At 41.5% G+C, this 23,572-nt stretch overlaps 2 protein-coding genes across 2 annotated transcripts in view; both read left to right on the top strand.

The window, feature by feature from the left end:
• LOC125485573 (succinate-semialdehyde dehydrogenase, mitochondrial-like) overlaps positions 1–14,570 on the top strand; it is a 24,216-nt gene extending 9,646 nt beyond the window's left edge. The window contains exon 4 of the mRNA XM_048608923.1: positions 14,433–14,570. Within this exon, the coding sequence (XP_048464880.1) occupies positions 14,433–14,570 (138 nt within the window). The remainder of the gene's footprint in view (positions 1–14,432) is intronic.
• Positions 14,571–17,299: 2,729 nt separating this feature from the next.
• LOC109921968 (endonuclease/exonuclease/phosphatase family domain-containing protein 1-like) overlaps positions 17,300–23,572 on the top strand; it is a 62,566-nt gene continuing 56,293 nt past the window's right edge. Inside the window, exons 1-2 of the mRNA XM_048608929.1 lie at positions 17,300–17,517; positions 20,557–20,608. Of these exons, the coding sequence (XP_048464886.1) occupies positions 17,300–17,517; positions 20,557–20,608 (270 nt within the window). The remainder of the gene's footprint in view (positions 17,518–20,556; positions 20,609–23,572) is intronic.

The raw sequence follows: 23,572 nt of genomic DNA on the forward strand, positions 1-23,572 counted from the left end.
AATATTGTGCTTCATCTCAGTGATCTAAAGGGAATGAGTAACAGGGCAATGAGATGATTTAATTTATTTAACAAGAACTTTTATTGGATGGGAGAGGTAATTAGTGGAGTCATTTGAATGAAATGAATGAAGAGGGAATGTTCAAGTTGGGTGGCACGGGATTTTTCTGCCAATACTGGGATCACTGATCTTTTGGAGCTCAATAATCACAACTTGTAATGCAACTTGACATCCTTGACTTCGCGTGAATTCTATACAATTTAATTGTATGCTCACTCAGATATGTGTAATCTCTTTTCTAAATTTAAAGGCACCCCTTAAAATTGTCACCTTTTTTGCCACCATATCATCATCTTTTGTGTGATTTTTCTATATGTCAGAGTAAATGGGGAAGGAATTATGGTCTGGTGAACTCAGAAGTTTGAAACCTTAACCATCATATGATCTGACTCAGTGTGTGCAGTGGTTTGAGGGACTTGTTAACATTGCAGTAATAAGATTGAGCTGATGTTTGAATGGTTTTGATGAGGAAGTAGAAATAAGTGTTTTTTGCTTTCACACTTGTCCCTCCCAATATTAATGCACGTGGAGAAATTTCATGGAGAAATTGAATATTTGGAATGGTCTTCTGTTCAGAACTCTCCATGAACTCCTCACCCTCCCCTATCTCTATCACTACCTCCTCCAGTCCTGCAACCCTTAAACTACTGCAGTCTTCCACCCTGTATTATCCCCAGTCCTTTCATCCCACTGTCAACAGCTGTATTGTCAATTGTCTAGATCCCTCCCCCTGGAATTTTCTCCTGAAACTTCTCAATTCTTCTTGAATTTCACTCTTGGAATGAACTTCTTAGTCACCTGTTGTAATGACTTCTCCTTTGGCTTAGTGTTAACATTTTGCCTACCTATGCTCCTATGAAGTGTCCTATGATGTGTTTTACTGCATTACAGGTGCTATATAGATGCAAACTGTTTACTGCACGTCAAAGTAAAGATTGAAATGCTGAAATCAATCAAGCAGTTCGATCCCAGGCAGTTTTGGGGTTTCTATGGAAGTTTGGATTAAATGGCCTTTTTCTGTCTTTACTGAAAATGTTAAACTAGAAGTATAGTGGGGCATTGTAGGTTTGCTGTACATTTATCAGCTTCCTTCATAGCTATACCAAGTGGCACCTGGTTCCTCATGCCTGGATCACATCTCATTTGTTAATCTTTATCGTCAATGAAATTTTCAAATTTATGCCTTCTGCTGCAGGAAGACAGATTGTCAGAAAGCAACAGTTACTGTCAGAGGCAAAACATTTAATAAGATAATGAACCCTCTAACTGTTGGAGAGATTTTAAAGAGGAGTCTGAGTTCTGTGTTCAGCAGCACGAATGGCTCTTTGTGCAGAACTCCTTACCAACGCAACACTCCTCTTAAAATCTCTCTCCAGCACTAACAAATAATAATACTGGAGAAAATGAGACTCCTCTCCAACATAAAGTTCCTCGGTTGTGCATAGACAAGGGCAAGGAAATGCAGGGTAGGAGAAAATGATTTAGATTCTCTTGCTGCTGTATTAGATTTAATTATAAAATGTTTGATCAGCACACTTGCATAAAATAAAGCACATTGAATGAACGGTTGTGGTTATTGGGTTGGAATTCACTCCAGAGACTCAATAATGGTGGTTTGCATTTATATGGTGCCTTAAACATAATGAAATATTGCAAGGATTTCAGAGGCAGATATCAAACATAATTTGACACTGAGTCATGCAAGCTGACACTGAAACCTGTGAGCAAAAGCCTGTTGAAAGAGTCAGGTTTTGAGGGGTGATTAAAGAACCCTTCATTCAATGTGTTTATTTTTATGTTTGTTTGCTGTTCAAGCATTATATAAGTAAATCTAATACAGCAATAAGAGTATCTAAATAATATTCTTCCACACCATATTGCTTCTATTTCCTCTCTGTTGTCCACACACAACTGGGCTTGGTGGAAGAGGCAGCTTTTGAGCAGTGACTTTAAGAAGTCTGGACAAAATGACTCATGGCTTCTTTGAATCCTGAGTTTGAACATTTCCTTTGGATCGTGGCCCGGTAAACCACACGTATCTGGTTTTGTTTTAGCTTTAGTTTAACCAGAAAAACTTTCATATGATGCCATAGAATATCTCCTCTCTCCCAAAGCATTGGAAACATTTAGATTTACTGGGAGGAAAGTCCTGAGCTGTGATTTTCTTTTCATATAGAGTAGGTACTTAACAGCAACAGAATTAGCTGATCATATCTTGCATCAGTTGTGCTGAAGTGAATACAAAATTCAAATACATTTTTTTTAAAAAGAATTTGCCATCCTCTCTGGTGCTAAATAATAATGGGTTTTCTACAGTTACCAACTATCCTCTGAAGCTATGATCACTTGATGATTCATTGTGGTTATAGTCTGTTAGTATATGTCAACGAATAATTTGCTGATTTAGTAAATCACTGTATTGTATGGGTGTGGCTCCTGTTCACAATTGTACCATAACTGTTTGTCCAAATGGAAGGGGACAAACGATTTTTAAGTTATCTATTGCAGGCTTTTGCACTTGACCTCCCTTTCATTTGGTCTGCTGTTCATTATAACAAATTGTAGCTGCTTCACAAAGGTACTGTGAATGAACGTGGGAACAAATTCTTAAAAAGTAGCACTTGTTTATTACAGGTTAACGATCAAATCATGCATAGCATGCAAATTAAAATGTAAATGGATGACCGCTGAATATTTCATGGCCTGCCATTCTACCATATAGTTCAGAATTCACCAGCACTACGTGGCACAGACTGTTCAGTACTACTTTCAAAACCTGCAAACCTTAGCACCTAGGGGGATCAAGAGCTGCAATTGCATGAATAACAGCTTCACTTCGCAACTCTTGTCCAACTCATGTATCAATCAAACTTGGGCATGTCTTTCTGTTTCTTCTGGGTCACTGAGTTAAAATCTCTATCCAGTAACACTGAGGCATATTTTCAGCTTATGGGCTGTCCTGACTTAAGAAACATCCCATCTCTGTTTTTCAAGGGCAGTTATGGCAATGCTGACCCCTACCTTTTTTGAAGGAAACTAGGGATGGTCAAGCCAACAAAGTCTAGATCTCATGATGAATAGAGAAAGAAATAAATTATTGGAAAACACATCAGTCAATTACCAGACTCAAAACATTAACTCTTATTCCCTTTCTACAGATGCTGCAGAGTTTCTGCAGAATTCTTTGTGTTTGAGTCAAATACTTGGTTCAGACTTGAGCCAAGGTGTAAACAGCTGATTGAAATTGTTTCAAAGCCCTGCTATGTCTTTTTTTCGATGTGTATGGGTGAAGTAAATACAGATTGAACTGCAAGTAAATGCTCAGCAATTTAGTAAGCTATAAGCAAGCACTGCAATTGCCTAAATGTAGACAGTAAGTGGTGGTGTCTGTTTCTGTGGTGTCAAATTTGACCTTGTGGACCCATATTAATTTTTGTCAAATTAGCATGGGCGCTCCTTCAGTTCCATAGAAACTTTCCTTCCATGTCACGTAGATATTTGAGACTGATTGCTTTGCTTGTTCCAGAAGAAGATCTTTTTCTCTGCACAAAGTGCAGTTCCACTTCACACATCAGGGTTTGAAGGTTCATGGCTGATGTACTCAATTTTGGAATTGGAACCTTGTGGTGTTAGGTTTTGTTCTGTGATTGACCAGGTTTCTCTTCTAAATTTTCTGTTGGGTAAGCGGCCATTCTTTTAATAATATTTTTGTAATTCTTTGGAGAAGAAAGGGGAAGAATTTTGGATTCACGTACACTTGGGGAACCTACTGTAGGAACAAGTCATCACTTGACATCACCTAGAAATAATAGAAAGGAAAAGCTTCATTTATATGACAACTTTAATGATCACATGACATCCCGCAGTGCTTTACAACCAATTAACTACTTAACTGCTTGTAATGTTGGACACATGGTGGCTATTTGCATACAGCAGGGTGCCAAGAACAGCAATGAGATACTCGACTAGAACATCTGTTTTAGGAGATGGCAAGAAGTGCAGATGCTGGAGTCAGAGTCGACACAAATGTGGAGCTGGAGGAACACAGCAGGCCAGGAGCATCAGAGGAGCAGGAGTGTAGACGTTTCGTGCCTAGATCCTCCTTCAGGACTGGGGAGGGGGAAGGGAGCTGGGAAAAATATAGAGGAAAGCGGGGTGGGGCTATGGGAAGGTAGGTGGAATGGCGATAGGTGGATGCAGGTAGGGGTAATGGGAATTGGTCATTGAGGTGGGAGGGGTGAATAGGTGGGGAAGGAGATGGACAGGTAGTGTCGGGTCGAGGAGGTGGGGATAAGAGGGAGAGTTGGACATGGGATGAGGCCGGGGATGGGGAGATTTTGAAACTGAAACAACTACACCTCCCAGTCGCGAACCATTTCAACTCCCCCTCCCATTCCTCAGACGACATGTCCATCCTGGGCCTCCTGCAGTGCCACAACGATGCCAGCCGAAGGTTGTAGGAACAGCAACTCATATTCCGCTTGGGAACCCTGTAGCCCAATGGTATCAATGTGGATTCACAAGTTTCAAAATCTCCCCTCCCCCTACCGCATCCCAAAACCAGTCCAGCTCGTCCCTGCCTCCCTAACCTGTTCTTCCTCCCACCTATCCCCTCCTCCCACCTCAAGCCGCACCTCCATCTCCTACCGACAAACCTCATCCCGCCCCCTTGACCTGTCCGTCCTCCCTGGACTGACCTATCCCCTTCCTAACTCCCCACCTACACTCACCTTTACTGGCTCCATCCCCGCCTCTTCGACCTGTTTGTTTCCTCTCCACCTATCCTCTCCTCTATCCATCTTCTATCTGCCTCCCACTCTCTCCCTATTTATTTCAGAATCCCCTTCCCCTCCCCCTTTTCTGATGAAGGGTCTAGGCCCGAAACGTCAGCCTCTCTGCTCCTATGATGCTGCTTGGCCTGCTGTGTTCATCCAGCCCTGCACCTTGTTGTCTCAAAATCCACATTTAGACCAGTGGGCTGTAGGCTCCCTAAGCGGAATATGAGGTGTTGCTCCTCCAGTCTGTGTGTGACATCATTGTGACACTGGAGGAGGCCCAGGATGGACATGTCACCCAGGGACTGGGAGGGGGAGTTAAAATAGTTTGCAACCAGAAGGTGATGTTGATTATAGCGCACTGAGCACAGATGCTCCATGAATCAGTCCCCGAGTCTGCGCTTGGTCTCACCGATGCAGAGGAGGCCACATCGTGAGCAACAGATATAGTGGACCCAGGTTGGAGGATGTACAGGTGAACCCCTATCACACCCGGCACCTTTCCCTGCAACTGCAGGAGGCACTAAACGTGCCCCTGCAGCTCCCCCCTCCACCTCCCCCTACACTTTCCCCCACCCCCCTCACCTCAATCCTAGGCCCAAGACAAACTTTCCATATCCAACAGGGGTTCACCTGTATATCCTCTAACCTAGTGTACTGTATCTGTTGCTCCTTCAGTGCCACAATGATGCCACATGCAAATTGGAGGAGCAACACCTCATATTCCACCTCGGGAGCCTACAGCCTGATGGCCTATATGTAGAATGCAACAGTTTCAAAATCTCCCCACCCCGGCCTCATCCCGTGTCCAACCCTATCTCTCATCCCTGCCTCCTTGACTTGACACTTCCTCTCCATCATCTTGCCCACCTAGCTACCCTACCCTTCCCACTACCCCTACCTGTGTCCACCTGTCGCCATCCCACCTACCCCAGCCCCACTCCTCCCTTTTATTTTTTTTTCCCAGCTCCCTTCTCCCTCCCCAGTCCTGATGAAGGGTCTAGGCCTGAAACGTCGACTCCCCTGCTCCTCTGATGCTGCCTGACCTGCTGTGTTCCTCCAGCTCTACACTGTATTGACATCTGTTTTAGGGATAATTATGGTGTAGGACACAGAACTCTCCTGACATTTGTTAAAATGTTACAGTGAGATATTTTACGTGCATTTCAAAGGATAGACAGAGCCTTGACTTAACATCCCAACCAAATTGTGACAGCTCTGCGTGTGCAGCACATCCTCCACTGCAGTGAGAATATCCATCTTAGTTATGCATTCGTTTCTGTTGGACTGGTGATGAACCTATGACCTTCTATTTCTGAGGGTAGCGTGCTTCCTCAGAATTATGGTTTAACACTATCTTTGTTTCAAATTATAAAGGAGTCAGCAGAAATGAATGCAGAGAATTTCTCACTGTAGATCTATGAATAGATATTGAGAAAGATTTAAGGTTAAGTCCAACTATGAGCGGGAGCTGAATCAAGCACCTCATTTCCTTTTAGCTTGCAGCAACTTAGGGCAAACAAGGTTGTACAATCCTTCAACGTTATCTCAAAATGGTATCTGCAGTGATGAGAGATTTTTGAATTAATTATTTATCCTATTAAATAGGAGGATAAAGAACTCTGTACGAGCATTAACTGTGGCCAGAAGGCTAATGTGCGTGGTATTGATTTTTATTTTTGAATGCATGACCGACTTCATATCCTAGGCTTGGCTGCTGTTGTTTGGTTGATGGTGAAAGCTAAGCATGTTGTGTATACGTGTGATCTCAGTTGTGTATGCGTGTCACTTGCACAGCTTCCTCTGTGGACCCACTTAAACAGACATGCTAGATTTTTTGATCTTGCACTGTGACAGTGAATTTAATATTTGGTTAGACTTCACACCTGAAGTTATTATCTTGCTCTTTTTCCACAAGTAAGTACATTTTTTTCACACATTTCCATTTGATTTTTCCTTCCCTTACTTTCTCCCTACTTTACGCTTTATTTCACATGTGGTGGGTAATACCATAGGCTGATGGAATTAGAATGATGGAGGTTGACAGCGGATTGGTAGGTACAGCATTTGATGATTGTGAATTTAATCTTGGAGGGAACCCATGAAGACATCCTTGACTCAGACCAACTTGTCTGCTAAAACTAGAAATCAAGGAAGATGCACGTTATATTTTGAACTTTAAAATGAATAGAGCCAATTATTAAATATGTCAGCACAACCTCCTGATTAGGACTGAGGGCGGAAGGTGATAGTGATAACTAGGTCAGTGAAGAACTCGGACGTGAGGTTTAAGGCCTGGGAGCATTAGGCCTAATATCTCCGAAGGATGCCTAACTTGTTTGAAGAAAGTTTATTTTGTATTGACTATGCTAGATGTTACAGAGATGCCTCAGGAGAGGTGGCACATGTCTGTGTCCACAAGTACAGCAGCTCATTTCACAGCTGTACGTTGTGCTGTGCTTATTTTGCATTGTGGAGCTAATCCCATGAGAAAAATAAACCCATTTAATAGCTCTAGGAACCAGAGCTATCACGAAATGCATTAGCTTTTCTAGTGTGAAGTCTTAATAGAAATCACTTTCAGTAATGGAAAACATTGCTGGAGAAGACTGGATGTTTATTTATATGCAGTGTGTCTATAGAAGCTAATAGATGAAAATGACCGAGATCCATTTAGTTTACCTCCTGCTTGCATTATATAAAAGTGTTGATGAAGAATCATAACAATCTATCTTTAGTAATTACTCTGCAACAGGTTGTGTCATTGGTGGATCAGTTGAAAACATGCTTGCCACGGAATCAGAAGCTTTATGGGTTTAGTCCCACTCTAAAATCAAACACCAAGACCTAGATTGCCATTGCAGTGTGGTACTGAAGGACTGAATAGTGAACTGGTGGACATAAGTTTTCAGATGAGATGTTAAACCCTGACTGCCCTTGGGTGAATGTAAAAGCTCCCATGGCTATTTTGAATAAGAACAGCATTGTTATCCCTGGTGTCTTGGCCAATACCTACCCTTTAACCAACATTACAAATTCAGCTGATTTGGTCATCTTCACATTCCTGTCTGTACATTCACTGCTAAATTCCTTGCATTGCAACAGTCAGTTAAGCACTTAATTGACTGAAAAATGCTTTGAGATATTCTGAGATTATAAGAGGTGCTATATAAATGTAAGTCTTTTTTGTAAGAGAGACAGACATGAAGGGAGCAAAACCCTGGTTGTTGAGAGGTTTGGAAGCCATGAGTCAGTCTTTCTTCCCAAGCAAACTACACTCCCCATATGTCATGAATCAAATTACTCATACAATATCCCAAAAGATCTTTCCTGAAAACTATCTAATCAATTTGAATTTGAGTGAATCAACATTAATTGCTACTACTGTCTCCCTTGGGAGCCTGCACAATGGCTTGACCACTCAATCACTCAAATAATGGGCTGAATCTTCCCATATTATGGCAAAATGTCATTTTTGTCAAGTTTCATAGAGTTTCTTTCTGTGAGCTTGAGAGTTTTCCTGGACAATTGATCCAAACCTGCCTCATTAACTCTGTATCCCGTCCCTATGTCACCACTCTCATCCAATGCTAGCTGGATTCCCTCACTTGCCTTCGCTGGCTATACTCATCACTGCTCAGATATCAGGGATATACTGGCATCCCTGGTGCCAGTGCAATGTTTAAAGGGCTCTCACTCGGTCAAGCACTGACAGTCTGGAGCTGCCCTGCAATATTTGACGTGGACATGGCACCCCGATTTACAGACAAGGACCTGGAGGTAATGGAAGATTGAGTGATACTGAAGAGGGACTGTTCTCTTCCCGCAGTCTGGAAGAGGAGAACATGGACACGAGACCCTGTCAGGTTGGTCCAAGGTTGATAACTGGGTCAGTGCAGTGTCCATGATCTGGAGAAATGCCCAGCAGGTGCTGCAGTGACCTCCTCTGTTTTCCCAGGGTAAATGCCACTCATCTGCTGTCTGCTAGCTCACACTCGCTGTACCTCTGCTACGGCACCCACCTTCCCACCAAGACCACTCTAACACTCTCTCACTGTTATGTGCACCATATTCTCTCACTTGCTGTCACACACCCCAACTTCCCCAGTTTGCTAACTCTCTGTATGCTCTCTGTGCCATGTACTTATTTACTTGGGATACCTCACTAACTTGACCTGCAGGCTTTTGTTCACACTTTCTCTGGTTCGTCAGGTTTACACTGGAAGTTAATCACCCAAGGCAGTTCTAACAATGGACCATACCCCCAGTGTTCTTTATTAAAGCAGAGTACCCTACAAAATTACTGCAAAAATCACATCCATCCCATTACTTACAATCACTGGAGAACCTGTTTATATGGACTTGTCTGAGCAGAAGACCAGAGCAGATGATAAGCATCCTCTGGCCCAACATCTAGCCATTGATGAAATGACATTCTTCCCGAGCAAGCTAACTAAGCCTTCTTTATACCCTTCTTCCACGCAAAGAAGCTGTGCATTTAAACTTCGAAACTGCGCAGTCTCTGGCACCAGAGATGTTTTCTATGTTGGTTTGATCGCAACGCATTAAGATTGGCTTGTGTCTCCTTGAAAAGAGCCTTGCTTTTAATGAACTTTATCCTCAGCTTTAGCTTGCTCATGCTTTGTCATCCAATCAACTGGATGATATTTACACAGTACAATTCTATGACAATTACAACTTTAGCTGGTAAGTAGTCCACATTATCACATCTGGTTTGCTGTGCTTGTTTTAATCAATACATCAGCTTTTCCAGACAGCTCTGTGACAGATCAGTCCATTACTGCTGAGTTACAATACTTAATATAAACACATACACACACTCCTTCAGCAAAACACAGGAACACTTTAAAAGTCATGACCTTTCTAATCCTTAGATCATCAACAGATTCCATTTGTCTTTTTTCCCTCATTCTATTTAATTTCATTTGATCTAATTTCTCTATAACTTCATTAACCCAACATACTTTAGGTCAATATCCACAGCCTCCACCTGCAGAAACATTAACAGAAAAAGACCCATAACAGCGCCACAAGAGGATGGTAGGGTGCTGGGGAATTCATCTCGTCACCTCCTACAAAAGGTTCTTGACCTGGTCAGGTGAAGACTGGGACTGGGCTGACTGGCCTCTTGACCGTGCCTCAGCCCCTAAATTGATATTGGATGCTACTCATGATTTACTTTGCCTGGAACCCTGACAGGGTGTCCCTCTGAACTTGACTGAGGACTACTCCCTGTAGACTGAGACGTGGCTGTTTGCTTGCAGCACATGCAGTGTATTTGATTGGTGATGTGGCTGGCACGTGGTGCAAGCGTGAAATTGACAGAACACTGTGCCATTCAGAAAAATGGTCCCTTGCTCCTAGTTTGAGATGCCATCAAGTAAAGCATGCATTTATGGGGTGAAAAATGTGAGTACTAATGTGAGTACAAGATGTTATTGTCTATAATGGGGGCATGGGACAGTGGTGGAGGTGGGTGGTGATCTAGTTTATGTGCTAATTATATGCAAAATCATGATTTTGGGGTCACAACTTCATCAAGTCAACTTATATATCATGATCTGCAGGACTGCACTATAATCAAAAGTGAAAGGCTAGCCAACAAAATCTATCAAATCAGTGCCAAAGAAATCATTGACTTCTTTTATACCAGTCAACTTCTGGAGGTTTTTTGTTTTGAGCAATTAGAGTGGACTTCAGAAAGGACAGCACCAGTTGCTAATCCTAAACAAATCCATTAAAAGCTGTTGGCTTTTCTTACATAATAAATACAGAAAAAGCTGGGTAAATTTTCAAGATTAGTGATTAAAAGTTACAAGGCTGATTGAACATCAATGATGGTAGGACATCATAAAGTTATGAGCTTTAAAGTATTAGAAGATTTGCTTGCAATTGAATAAAGTAGATTTGATAAGTTTGAAAGCCTTCTCTTGTTCCATACTTGTTTACTATCTGTTTTTGGCGGCTAATCTGCTTTATTTATATACAAGCGCTTAGTCTTACTATATTTCAACTCAGTATTGCCAAGTTGACAAGCATGTTGACTGACGAAACTTGACAAGTTTTGAAATGTAGTTTGGTGATAATTTTTTAGATGTTTAAAAAAAAAACAACTTCACTCACACAATTCATGTCCCCATATAATTTAATGCCTTGTTGTCACAATTAAACACTTCGCCTGTAACCCCATCCGTGACAAAAGCCATTCAGTTGAAATCCAATAAAGCAATCCTGGCCTGTTTAACTCTTCCCGATATACTTTTGGACAATCCCAGGCATTGTCCATTGTGAAGATCGACTAAGCTAAACTACTCTTACTGTGCTATTCTTCTTATGGTTTGGTTAATTTGTTGAGTTATTGAATACCAAGATCATGTCAGATATGAAGGCAAATCACACAAGATCTCATGGAGGCTTGTGGTATGGTCAGCAGATGAAATAGTCTCCGAAATGTTCCTGGTTGCTATCTATTCCTTGATTTATATTTTACCTAAACATTAGTGTGAATAAGTAGCACTCATTTGGAAGCTATGACTCACCTCCCAAGAGTAGCTTGAAATGCTGAAAGCAAAGATATGTGGACTAGAAAGTGCAAAAGGTCCACAAATCATTCTGCTTGAATTTATCTAAATAGCATCTTGCTGAGCTGTCACTTTAACTCTGAATAATGATATTTTCCTGCTTGATAGACATTTAACACAGCCTCTATTAATCGAGGGTATGGTGTGGTAGAGTGTATAATTTGGGGAAATTGTGTGTAAATGGTGTGAATGAATTGCCTACAGGAGTAAGCATGTAAAGGTATCTAGCATTGAATTTAATAGATACAAATATAACACATTTCATTGTGTCATTTTCTATCTTTATTGAGGAATGCAAGTTCACTGGGGCTAAGTGGGCAAAAGTGCTGCATTTGAGCAGTTCCGGTAGATCCTTGCATAGGGCAAAACCAACTGAGCCCAATTTCAATGATGAATGTTCAGCACGTAGACTTTTGGTAAATTCTGAGAACAATCCAGCTTGCCTTTGATATGGATGCATTTATTTACTAAATCACAGACAATTTTTTTTTGTCAGCTTATAAACCAGTGTCATCCAGCAACAGGTATGTTAAAGACTGAAAATTTCACCCGCAGTTGTTTGACGTATTGTGTTGAAGGATATTAGGCATTATGATGGACGCTATTAAATAAGTAGAAAGTGCTAAAAATACTCAAAAGCATCAGTGAGGGAGAAATAGAGTTAACATTTCAGGTTGATGGCCTTTCATCAGAATGCATGAAAGATTCCTGTTGGACATTTCTTATATTTTATATTATAGAAGAAAACTTTTTGCATTTTTGTCATTCATTCAACCAGATGGACTTCTGGGATGGCAGGACTGACGTATGAAGAGGGACTTGATTCACTAGGACTATATAAATTGTAGTTTCAATGAATGAGTGGGGACCTCCTCGAAATCTATAAAATTCTAACAGGGCTATACAGGGCAAACGCAGTAAAGATGCTCTTGATGACCAGGGAGTTCAGAACCAGGGGTCATAGAGGCATGTAGCACAGAAACAGACCATTTGGTCCAACCAGTCCATTACCAACCATAATATAATCCCAAACTAAACTAATAACACACAAACCACTCTGTTAAAAAAAAAAAAAAAAAGTTGCCCCTCGTGTCCTTTTTAAGTCTTTCTCCTCTCACCTTAAAAATATGCCCCCCTAGTCTTTCACAGCCTCAGAATATGAGATAGGCCCGTTAGGACTGAGATGCGGAGAAATTTCTTCACCCAGAGAGGGGTGAACCTGAGGAATTCTGTACCACAGAAAGTGGTTAAGGCCAAAACATTGAATGTTTCAACAAGGGATCAAAGGGTATGGGAAGAAAGCGGGAACAGAGCACTGAGTTGGATGATCAGCCGTGATCTTACTGAATGGTAGAGCAGGCTTGATGGACTGAATGGCCTACTCCTCCCTTCTTTATGTTTCTAAGGCATCAGGCCATCCTAAAGCATTTTACAACCAATGAAGCACTTTTTGAAGCATGTAATTTAGGAAGTGTGGTAGTCAATTTGTGCATGGCAAGATGCTACAAGCAGCAATTATTGACAGAAAATTTGTTTATTATATTCCATACCTATGCATAAATAAAGCCTAATCATCTGACAGTCTAACGAGACAAAAAACAAATGTCTTTCGCATTTGTTAAGTTTTTGAGGACCATCAGCACCATGGCATGTGACCGCATGTGAGCTAATGGCTTTTTGCTGTAATTGCAGCAGTTTATTTTCCTGGCTCATGCAGACTTGTACAGAACTGGAACTACAGTGGTTATCCCATACAAACTGAATCTCCCACACAGCTAGTAATCTCCACAGTAACCCAAAAGCAGGAAACAGGAATCAGCACTCCAACCTTTAGAAGTTTAAGGAACCCATTGGGCCAGGCATCAATGTTCTAATGGCTTGCAGAATGCAAATCATCATTGAATATTTCTAGAAAGTGTTCGCTTTGTGTTTACTACCAGTTCAGTGAATACATGTGGCGCTACTTTCGGTCAGATAGAGGATGGTTGTACAGTTGAAGTAACTTGTTTGACCTTTGTTTACTATGCATGTAATATCTCCATTATATATAGCCCAAGATCACGTATCTCACTCACCCTAATATGACCTTTTTATTTACTTTTTAAAAGTTCATCCTCAGCACATGGGTGTCCCAGAGTAAAAGCCAACATTTCTTTGTCACCCCTCTGAAAGGCATTGTGGGCTTTCTCTTTGAACTGCTGCAGTATGAAACGTGAAGGATCTTTAATAATACCATTCAGTTGGGAGTTGAGGGATTTTGTCCTAATAACGTTGAAGAAATATGGAAACCTGTTCATATTAGGACATGCATCCAAGTTAGGAACTTGGTGATGCTGTTTCCAGATGCCGTCCTTATCCTTCAAAGTGGTGGCTGTTGTAGGTTTGTAAAGTGCTGTCAAAAAAGCCTTGGTGAGTTTCTGCAATGCATACCAGCTAAATTAGCGCCGGTGGTGGAGAGCGATTGGACATCTGTCTGTGTTGGGAGCTAATGGACAGCATCCTAGGTATTTCTTGCTTTTGGATTGATTTTCATCTGTTACTGTTTTAAAGGTCATTTTTTTATGAGTGACAGTCCCTTCCCCAGTTGGTACAGATAAATAACATTAGCCTGAAGTGCTTTTATTTCCCTTTTTCCTGGCTCTTTTTCTAAAATCTGATTCTCCATCCCCTATCTGACTGCTTGTCTCCAATCAACATAGAAATTTCTCAATGCATTTACATGAGTCTCGGTCAACTTGAAGCCTCGCTTGCAGATGTCCTAGTCTCTCAAGCTGTTGGTTTTGTGTCAATGGCAGGTTCACCATAGAGCATATCTTTGTGAATGTGGCTGTCATTCAGTTAGTTGTCCATGCTTTGCTACTGCAAAGGAGAATGCTGAGAGTAAGAGTTTGGTACAAATGAAGCTTTGTATTTTCAGTTAGTTTGCCATGGTCCACACTCAACCTTTTCAACTTTGATACTGCCTCAGCTATCTTGATGCTTGTTTCAACATCAGACAGGATTATCCAAGGTATGTGAAGTGGTTGACGTCTTGCCGAGTGAGATTATCGATATTGATGGAAAGTGGAGTCAGGAGATACCACGTGTGTTACAGCCAAAAGTGAGTTCCATGCGTAAGCTACCTGAGGGCTAGTGAGCATATTGCAGTCTTGAACCACTGCCTGTTTTCTTCAATATAATGTTTAACAGATCTGAAATAACATCTCCTTTTTAAAAAAATTCTATTCATACCTCTGTTTCAAAAGTGTCATGAAGGGATTCATAAACATTTTCTCTTCTTTTTGTCCCCTCTCCCTTTGTTTCTTCTCAGTGCCTGTCCCCTCACCCACCACTTTAACGTTCCAGACCCATTAGCTTTTAGGAACCTTTTGTTTCATTTTGATGGTTTCCAAAGCATTTTTTTTCCAGTTATGGCATCAGCTTGTAGTTTGACTTTCCATATGTGAGCATAGGTGGAAATGAAAATAACTTTGCCTTTGACCAAAGCAGTTTGTTTTAACTTTATTGGCCAACAACATTAAAACGACTGCTTTTACCCCTCATTATAATTGTGGGTGCTTCCATACAGACAGTGGGGTCCATCTGAGTATTCAGAAGGAATCAGCTAAACTACTGTCAAAAAATGAATAAGTCCAGTCTCACCAGTAAGTCATCTAACCTTCTCGACTCTAGTGCTTCCTATAATTCTGGCTGCACTTTGAAGTTAAAAGTTAGTTCCCCCATTAGTGAACAATTTGTTGAATATCTGGTACATTCTTTGAAGCTCCCTTGATAAAAGGCAACAGACAAAATTTACTGGATACTATGTATCTAAAGTAATTTGTTCAAATAAGCAGTGTTTCTCCTGCCACCACACTGGCATCGAATGTACACCTAAAACCAGAAACCTGTGCCAAATCAACCCTTGCCTACCTGTGGTACCACTGCCTCCCAAGGAACTCTCCCACTCTCTCTGGTTCCGCTCGGCACCACTCTCCTACTTGATGCAACACTTGGCACCCTGCTCAACTGTTCAGCACCTCTCTTGGCACCCTGCATGCTTCCGGCTCCTCAACGTGTGTCCGTCTTTCTCTCTCTCTCTCTCTCTCTCTCTCTCTCTCTCTCTCTCTCTCTTTCTCTCTCTCTCTCTTTCTCTCTCTCTCTTTCTCTCTCTCTCCCTCTCTCTCCCTCTGATTACTATTGTTTTCGTAAATCTATTATGTGAAGGAGCTATAGGTCGTTTTTTATTGTATGTGTCTATAAGTTGCCAGGCCATTTACAAAGTATTCTACTTTTGCTGGTATTCTTTGTATCTTCTATATGAAACAAGCAAATTGGGCAACATTTTAGTCAAAGAATCTGAGCATGCATTAGTTTATATCTTTACCAAATTAGTGTAAATATTTAAAACTTCCTCAAATTGTTAAGTGAGTTATTTGCAAAGAAAACCCATAATATGTTGAAGTCTTTGCCAGCTGGCACAGTACAGTGAACAAAATGTGATTGTTTTCTGGGACAAAGGAAAGTTTATCATTGAGTTGATTTACAGGAGAGCTCTAGTCTTAAAGCCAATAAATCATACGCAGCACATAACCAGCGTCCATTGAAGCAGAACTTTGCAGGGAGGTAGTCGTATTTATTAGATAGACTAGCAATAAAGCTAGTCCTGTCAAGCTCCTAGATTCAGAACACAGGCTGACCTCAAGCACGTAGGCTGCAAATTCAATTTTGTAGTCCCAGGTTAACTTATTGTACCGTTTTATCTTCAAAACATTTCTTGTGCCGGCTGTGCTGAGCAATATTTTGTTGCGAACCCAGGGAACGTCTAGCAGGATTAGTAGACAATGATATAAAAAGGCATACAATATAGTTTTGATGTCAGTGGGGGTAGGTTTTGGGCCCTCCTGACAGGTGTATTTGCAAACATTGGGTTGGGGTAGGCATGTAGTGTAGGACAGATAGCTAGCCTTAATACCTACCTGCATCACCCCAAAATAGTGGGAGGTAAGGAATCTGCCAGTAAGCTTGGGCATATTGAGGCCTTCAATTGGCCAACTGATGGCCTGCTTCTTTTCCTGTCATCATATTATGTGGGTTTGGTAAGTGAAGGAGGCCAGCTCACATTTTCACTGTCCCGGGTGAAAAGACGGGAAGACAAGGTGTAGCGCCTCCTTTTGGGCATCTCCTGAGTGTGTTGGGATGCCGCCTCAGAATGTGACTGACCCCACCCCTCCGCCAGTCACCAGAACCATACTCCCGTCCACCTCCCCATCCCAAAGGCCCCAAATTCTCCCCCCCCAACCTCATTGATTTTGTATGGATTTCAGAGATTCTGCACAAACCACCTGCTCCCAGATGTGATTGCAGTGGTATGCATTCCCTTGGACCATAGCATTGTAGGGAGAATAAGCAGAGGTGTCACAGAGTAAGACAAGAGGCTGGAAGAGGGAAGAAGTGGGGAGAAGGTTCACAGCAGGAGATCATCAGTGAGAAAGTGTCAAACACCTCCGCTACCGTAGGGGCATCCACAGCCAGATATGCAGCCTCAGAGCTGGGCAAAGTGAACATTCCCACCGTGACTGGAAACTTAGCAGGTGGGGGCAGCCAATATTTGCAACAGCTCCCTTTTTACCATACGCAGTTGCATAGTTTAAAGGTCACTGAATATAGAGTCAAAGACAGCTGAATACATTTCGTTCTATCCTGCCAGAAAGAAGCAGGCTGAATGAACTGGCAGCTTCCTGACTATTACAGGCCTGTGCAGGCACCAGCGTGCCAGTGCACGCATGTCATTTTGCAGACACCATATCTCGGCTCGAAGGTGCACTGCAACCAAAAGGGGTTTCACCTGCTCCGTATTCAACTGGTGTGTGACCACATGTAATGTATCATGAAGCCAGTGCCTGCTATCTGGGCAACAGTCACAATGCATTTACTCGCCATCAGTTTGATGCATCACACCGAGCCACAGAATGGCTACTGTGCGACACAGGCAGCGTACATATCACAAACGCCATGTTGTCACACAACAAGATCAAGCAAATCATTTTACATTTTCGCTGTATGGGCCACCCTGAAGAAGCCATTTACCCCTCTGCAGAGTGAGGGGGCGTCAACACTTAAGATGGTCTGCGCTATTTCACCATTGTGATTTTCCTGTCCTTGGCAACAGCTATACGGCAACAGGCTGGCGAGGAGAGAAGGACAAGGAAACCAATATTATCCTCTTAACTAGGCTGACCGCAATTAACTCAGCGAATTGTGATACCTGTAAATTTAACCCAATTCCTGACTTGCCATCAGTCTCGCATCTTGCTTTTTGAGAACGAATAAGTGAGATCTGCCTCCAGTGTTTTGACACCTCTGCAGTCTTGTTCCCTGTCCTGGGTCCAAGGTTAGTGTCTCACCACATGCAGATCCACCTTTAGGCTATCCTCTAAACACCAGAATCTGAATCAGAGCTGATAGTTATCAGTGTGAGAACAAGTGACCACACTTCTTCCTCATCATTGTCTTCCTCTTCTTCCACCTCATGTTCTTCCATTACTGCTTGGCCAGGATTGCAATTGGATATCAGAAAGGAGAAAGACGCAAATCATATAATAGAATCATAGAATCCCTACAGTGTGGAAACAGGCCATTTGGCCCATTGAGTCTATACCAACCCTCCAAAGAACATCTCACCCAGACCCACTCCCATACCCCATCCCTGTAATCCTGCATTTCTCATGACTAATCCACCTAAACTGCACTTCACTGGACGTTACGGGCAATTTAACATGGCCAATCCATCTGACATGCACATCTTCGACTCTGAGAGGAAACCCATGCAGACGCAGGGAGAACATACAAATACCACTCAGACAGTCATCTGAGAGTGGAATCAAACTCAGATCCTTGGCGCTGTGAGGCAACAGCGCTAACCACTGAGCCACCGTGCCACCCACAATAAAAACTGAAAGAACTGTGGATGCTGTAAATCAGGAACAAAAACAAAGTTGCTGGAAAAGCTCAGCAGTCTGGCAGTTCTGAGGAAGGGTCACTGGACCCGAAACGTTAACTCTGATTTTTTTCCTTCACAGGTGCTGCCAGGCCTGCTGAGCTTTTCCAGCAACTTCTGTTTTTGTGCCACCCACAATGTAGGGTTGTACTGAGGGGAAAGAAGAAAGTGAGCACTGCAGCTTAAGAAATCAGACTCATGCATTGACTTCCATTGCTGTCTGGTCCAACTGCCTGCAGAAATTTAGTCTCGAGGGTCTCCCTGTCCCCTATTTATAGATGATATTTCTCCTCTTTTCCACCTCTTGCACCAAGGCTTCAAGTGCAAAGCTGGAAAACCTTTTAACCACGTAGTCGGCCGTGTTATACTACTGTAAAATGCTCGAGTCGGCAATTCCCTAAAGAGGTGCTGACTGGATTTAAGTCATGCTAACCGTGCACAGTTTTGCATATCAGAAGCATCAAACAAGGGGTGATCTTGCATAATGATCTTTACACTTGTTTTTAGGAGTTATCGAATTTTGCAGCTTTAGTCTTTAGGGCAGTATGGAGCTGAGACCCAATCATATGCATATTCTTCTGTCTCCTGGAGCAAATGTTCAGCCACTGGCCCAAACATCCTGACTTCAGGGAAAATCAACCAGGCTCCTACTGCTGATTTATTATGCAAAAGGCCTGGCTGGAAATGTGAACGTTGGATCTTTTGCAGTTTCAAATTTTTTTGTGCCATGTTGATAACATATTGCAATGCACCCACAGTTTGTATGACTGGCAATGAGTGAAATTTTGTATCGTCTTCCTCATTCTATCCAGTATAATCTTCAATTTTCTAACTGTTGAGGTCTTCCGTTATCCTCTGTTTAGAATATGTTTCAGATGCAGCTCACAAAAGTAAAAATGCTCTGGTTGCTGAAGATCTGAAATCAAAATAAAACCTACTGAAAGTACTGAGCCTGTCTAGTGGCCTCAGTGAGAGAGGCATAGATTAGTGACCTGTTGTCATACAGCTTTATCACCCATGACAATTTTATCAAAGACAAAATGAGGTCATATACAGCAGGATCTTTGATATATAGAGGGATCTTGGGGTCCAGGCCCATAGCTCTCTGAAAGTGGCAACATCAAATGGATAAGGTGGTAAAGAAGGCAGAAGGCATGCTTGCCTTCTTTGATTGGGACATTGAGTTGAAAAGTTGGCAAGTCATGTTGCGACTTACAAGACTGTGATCAGGCCACATTTGGCATACTGTGTGCAGGTCTAGACGCAACACTATAGGAAGGACATGGAGGCTTTGGGGAGGGTGCAGAAGAGGTTTACTAGCATGTTGCCTGGATTGGGGTGTATTAGCTATAAGGAAAGGTTGGACCAACGTGGATTGTTTTCGCTTGAGCTTTGAAGGCTGAGGGGTGACCTAATAGAAGTGTATAAACTTGTGAGGGGCATGGATAGGGTGGATAGTTGAGGTCTCAATCCCAGGGTGGAAATGTCAAGTAGTAGGTGAAATAGGGAAAAGTTTCAAGGAGATGTGAGAGGAATTTTTTTTTTTTTAAAAAGAGTCTAGTAAGTGCCTGGAATGTGCTGCCGGGGAGGTGGGAAAAGCTGATACAATAGCAAAGTTTAAGAGGCATTTAGACAGATACATAAACAGACAGACAATAGAAAGATATGGACCACATGCAGGCAGATGGGATTAGTTTAGAATAGCATCACAGTTGGCACAGACATGATGGGCCTGTTCCTGTGCTGTACTGTTTCATAAGACATAAGAGCAGAAATTAGGCCATTCAACCCATCGTGTCTGTGCCAACCATGATGCTGTTCTAAGCATCATCCATGCTGTAAGGTCATATTTTCAATGGGGCAAATTTAATGGCAATGCTTCTGGTCTGCTTTTTGGTGCAATCTTTCCAATGACTGAGGACGTTGGGAGCAATTTCTGAAAAATAGTACACAAGTAATCTGGGTGTTCCTCTGGAGATTATTTCCACTGCCCTCTTCTATTTCAAGGATTGCATGCTGGGTGACAGGATGGACCTTAGGAGCCATAAAAAAAATGCCTAAATAAATGTCTTACATATTCAAGTCTTGTGCTGGCTGAAAGAATTTAACTTACTGAGGTTTTGATTTTCCTGTTTTCCAGCATCAAGTTATTGGCTGTGCAAGAAATTATTGACCGTGAAGCTCTAGAAAAGGTAAAGATGCTCATTTAAAAAACTATTGCCTTCGAGCATTGTACAGTCTTAAGGAATAGGTCAATAAATGTGTGTGACATATACAGAATGACTGGACTTTTATGGAGAACCATTGACTCTTCTGCCAGTTTCAGGTAATCTTACAGATAATGGGAATAAAGCTGAAGTGATTTAAGTTTACTTGCTGACCCCATGGGCACCTAACAGCAATTGTCTGAAAATCCCCAATTCCAACTTGTGGCCGACAGTGAATTAAAGGAAATTAGGAAGTTCTGAACATCTTTTACTAACTTCCCTCGTTTAACTTCAGTTTTTAAAGTGGATGCCTTGGTTTTCTTGGGAATGGGAGGTCTTTTGGTTTAACAACGTCTTCAAAGTCTTCTTGATCCAAGAGAACAGTTTTTTGTGGCATAGGACGGATTGAGGAATGGGACAGAGTGTTCCTGTCAATATAACACCTAGCTTGGGTACATGCATGTTTGTTTAACTCTGATCATTTGAAAAATGATGTAGTTGCTGCCACTTGTATTAACTAGACCCTCCTTCATGTGGTATGATGCATAAATATTAAGAGGACCACTAAAAGGAGAAGTTTGCATTTCAAAACTGCATTTCACAAAGTCAGGATACTGTAAAGTGTTTTATACCCAACAAAACCAAATTTTAGTCAGTTTTGGCCATGCAAACAACAGTGGCAGTGCGCTGGAGTCACGGAAAACAGAGGCTCCTCTAGCATGTAATGAATTTTATTTCAAGTTCCATTTAATAAAACTTAAGTAATTTTTGAGTGTGTTTTTTGTGCTGGTGATAATTTGCTGATGACCAGAATGGTGAGACTTAAGTATTGTGATAATGCTGTTAGGTTGATTGACCATTTTGAAATCACTGTTATATTCAGTGAATAGGTGATGCTTATGGCAGTGGCATCTTATCTAACTGCATAAGCAGTACCACAATATATTTCATAACTCAGTACATGTAAATCTTACGTGGCACAAATTAAATGTGGTTTGGATTTTATATTTAATTGCAAACAAGATTGTGGCATTCTAAAATTGTTGAGTGGTATCCAAGTTGATACAGAATGCGGTATTTCATGCCTTTGGAGTATAGGTTCACTAACTAGAGAATCTAGACTCCGGTGCAGAAGGGTTTGGAAGTTTCTTTCCAATGATTGGAAGCTCAGACTCTTTCTTTACTCTGGAATTAAACTTTGTCAATGTAATCGCTACTCTAATGCTTGTTTTTGTATATTCCCAGTCAGGCAGTGAAAAAGTTCCTTTGGTCTGTTTTCACTATAAAAACTCGGCTCCTTTTATTTCAGGGCCAGCTTTGATGCAGTTGGTTTTAAGGCAGTGGTGGAAGTAGACACCACAATGCTTTCATTTCAGATTGTTCCTTTAAATTGAAGCATTTGTTGATTTGAAACCAGTTTAGCCTCACCGCAGTAGGATATAGAGATCCTCAATTATAGGTTGTAATAAATGTTGCAGTGGGGGGTGTTATCTGGGTAGGAAGCCAATTACCAAGGATGGTATTGTTTAAGATGCGTAAGGAACAAGTCATTCTAAGCTGCTGTGCAGAAACAAACCTGATTAAAATCTTTACACATCTACACACACACCCACTGAACTTCAGTGACCTAATTAAAGCTAATGGACCTCTTCGTTTGTCAGTGTTGCATTTTAAACGGTTATTGGACAGTTAGAATGGTTCTCTTACAAAGTGTAAAGCTTTGGGCTATCATGGAGACAAGAGTCTGTCTTAATCCATTATACATACAGGTGTACACAGACTTCTTGTACCTTGGTTAGTCCTCATCCTCTTTACTTATGTATGTCATTTCCTTTACTTAGTATTTGGTTCTCAACTAATATTTCACTCATCCACCTGCAGATATTATTCATTTGTTGTGGGTACATTTTTAATGTTCATGAATAAGTGCACATAAAACTGTCAGGGACTTGCAGCTTTTCTTGAAGTAGAAATCCTTCAAGATAGGACAAATCCTATCTGCAATTAATTATTTAATCTTCTAAATTCATCCTCTAACAGGATTAGATTAGCATTTCGATTCTGCTTTTACCCTATGGATGTTTAAAAAGCAGGATATTGTCATTATCAGCATACATTTATATACTTTTTAACTACGGGGACAGTTTCCCAAATTCAGCAGCCTTGGGACTGAAATTGTGTCGGGTTTTGGGTTTTCCAGATTTTGGATTACCAACCAACTCCTTCATGCAGTCTTTTTGGGGACACTGAGACATATGGCTGATTTCTGATTCTCTTCCCCGAAAGCAGTTGAGAATATATTTATTCAAGTGTCCCTGCCATTGGGAAGAGGCAGATTTCTGTATGGAAATAGGAAGGGATGAGGGGAGGCAGATATTAAAGCACTGCAACGGACTTAGGTCCTGTGTGTGCACAACTCTTGCTGATTCTGTTCTCTGCAATTATCCAATGAACAGTCTCTACATTCTTGCACTTAGCCTATTCAAAAAGGGATGTCCAAGAGAAAAACTGTCTGGTTTTTGGAAAATTCCAGTCCATGGGCAACGGATTTGAGACACCTATAACTGTATTTCAGCATTTAATATATTCCTCATTAGAAATAGACATAATGAGTCATCCTGAGATCTTAGGGTTCAATGCAACATATTGTACAGACATTAAGTAGCACAACAGAAGATCCCCGACCAGATCTCTGCTCTGCGTTTGACCTCGCTGGTGTCAGTCACATGGGTGTCAGTGATGTCAATCCTGTAACTGACTTCAAAATCCTTGGGTAAGGAAAGCACAATCTCTGCAGTGGTTTAGATTTCTCATTGATAATTAATTACTCCTATTGATAAATTTGAATGCATGTGTTTGTGTGCTTGCTGCCTGTCTATCTGGAGAGAATAGGATCAGGCTTAGTTATAATGCCTCCAAGCTAAGACTGTTTTTGCAAAGGCTTTATCA

Source organism: Rhincodon typus, chromosome 2 (assembly GCF_021869965.1).
Source record: "Rhincodon typus isolate 14 chromosome 2, sRhiTyp1.1, whole genome shotgun sequence".
NCBI lineage: Eukaryota > Metazoa > Chordata > Chondrichthyes > Orectolobiformes > Rhincodontidae > Rhincodon > Rhincodon typus.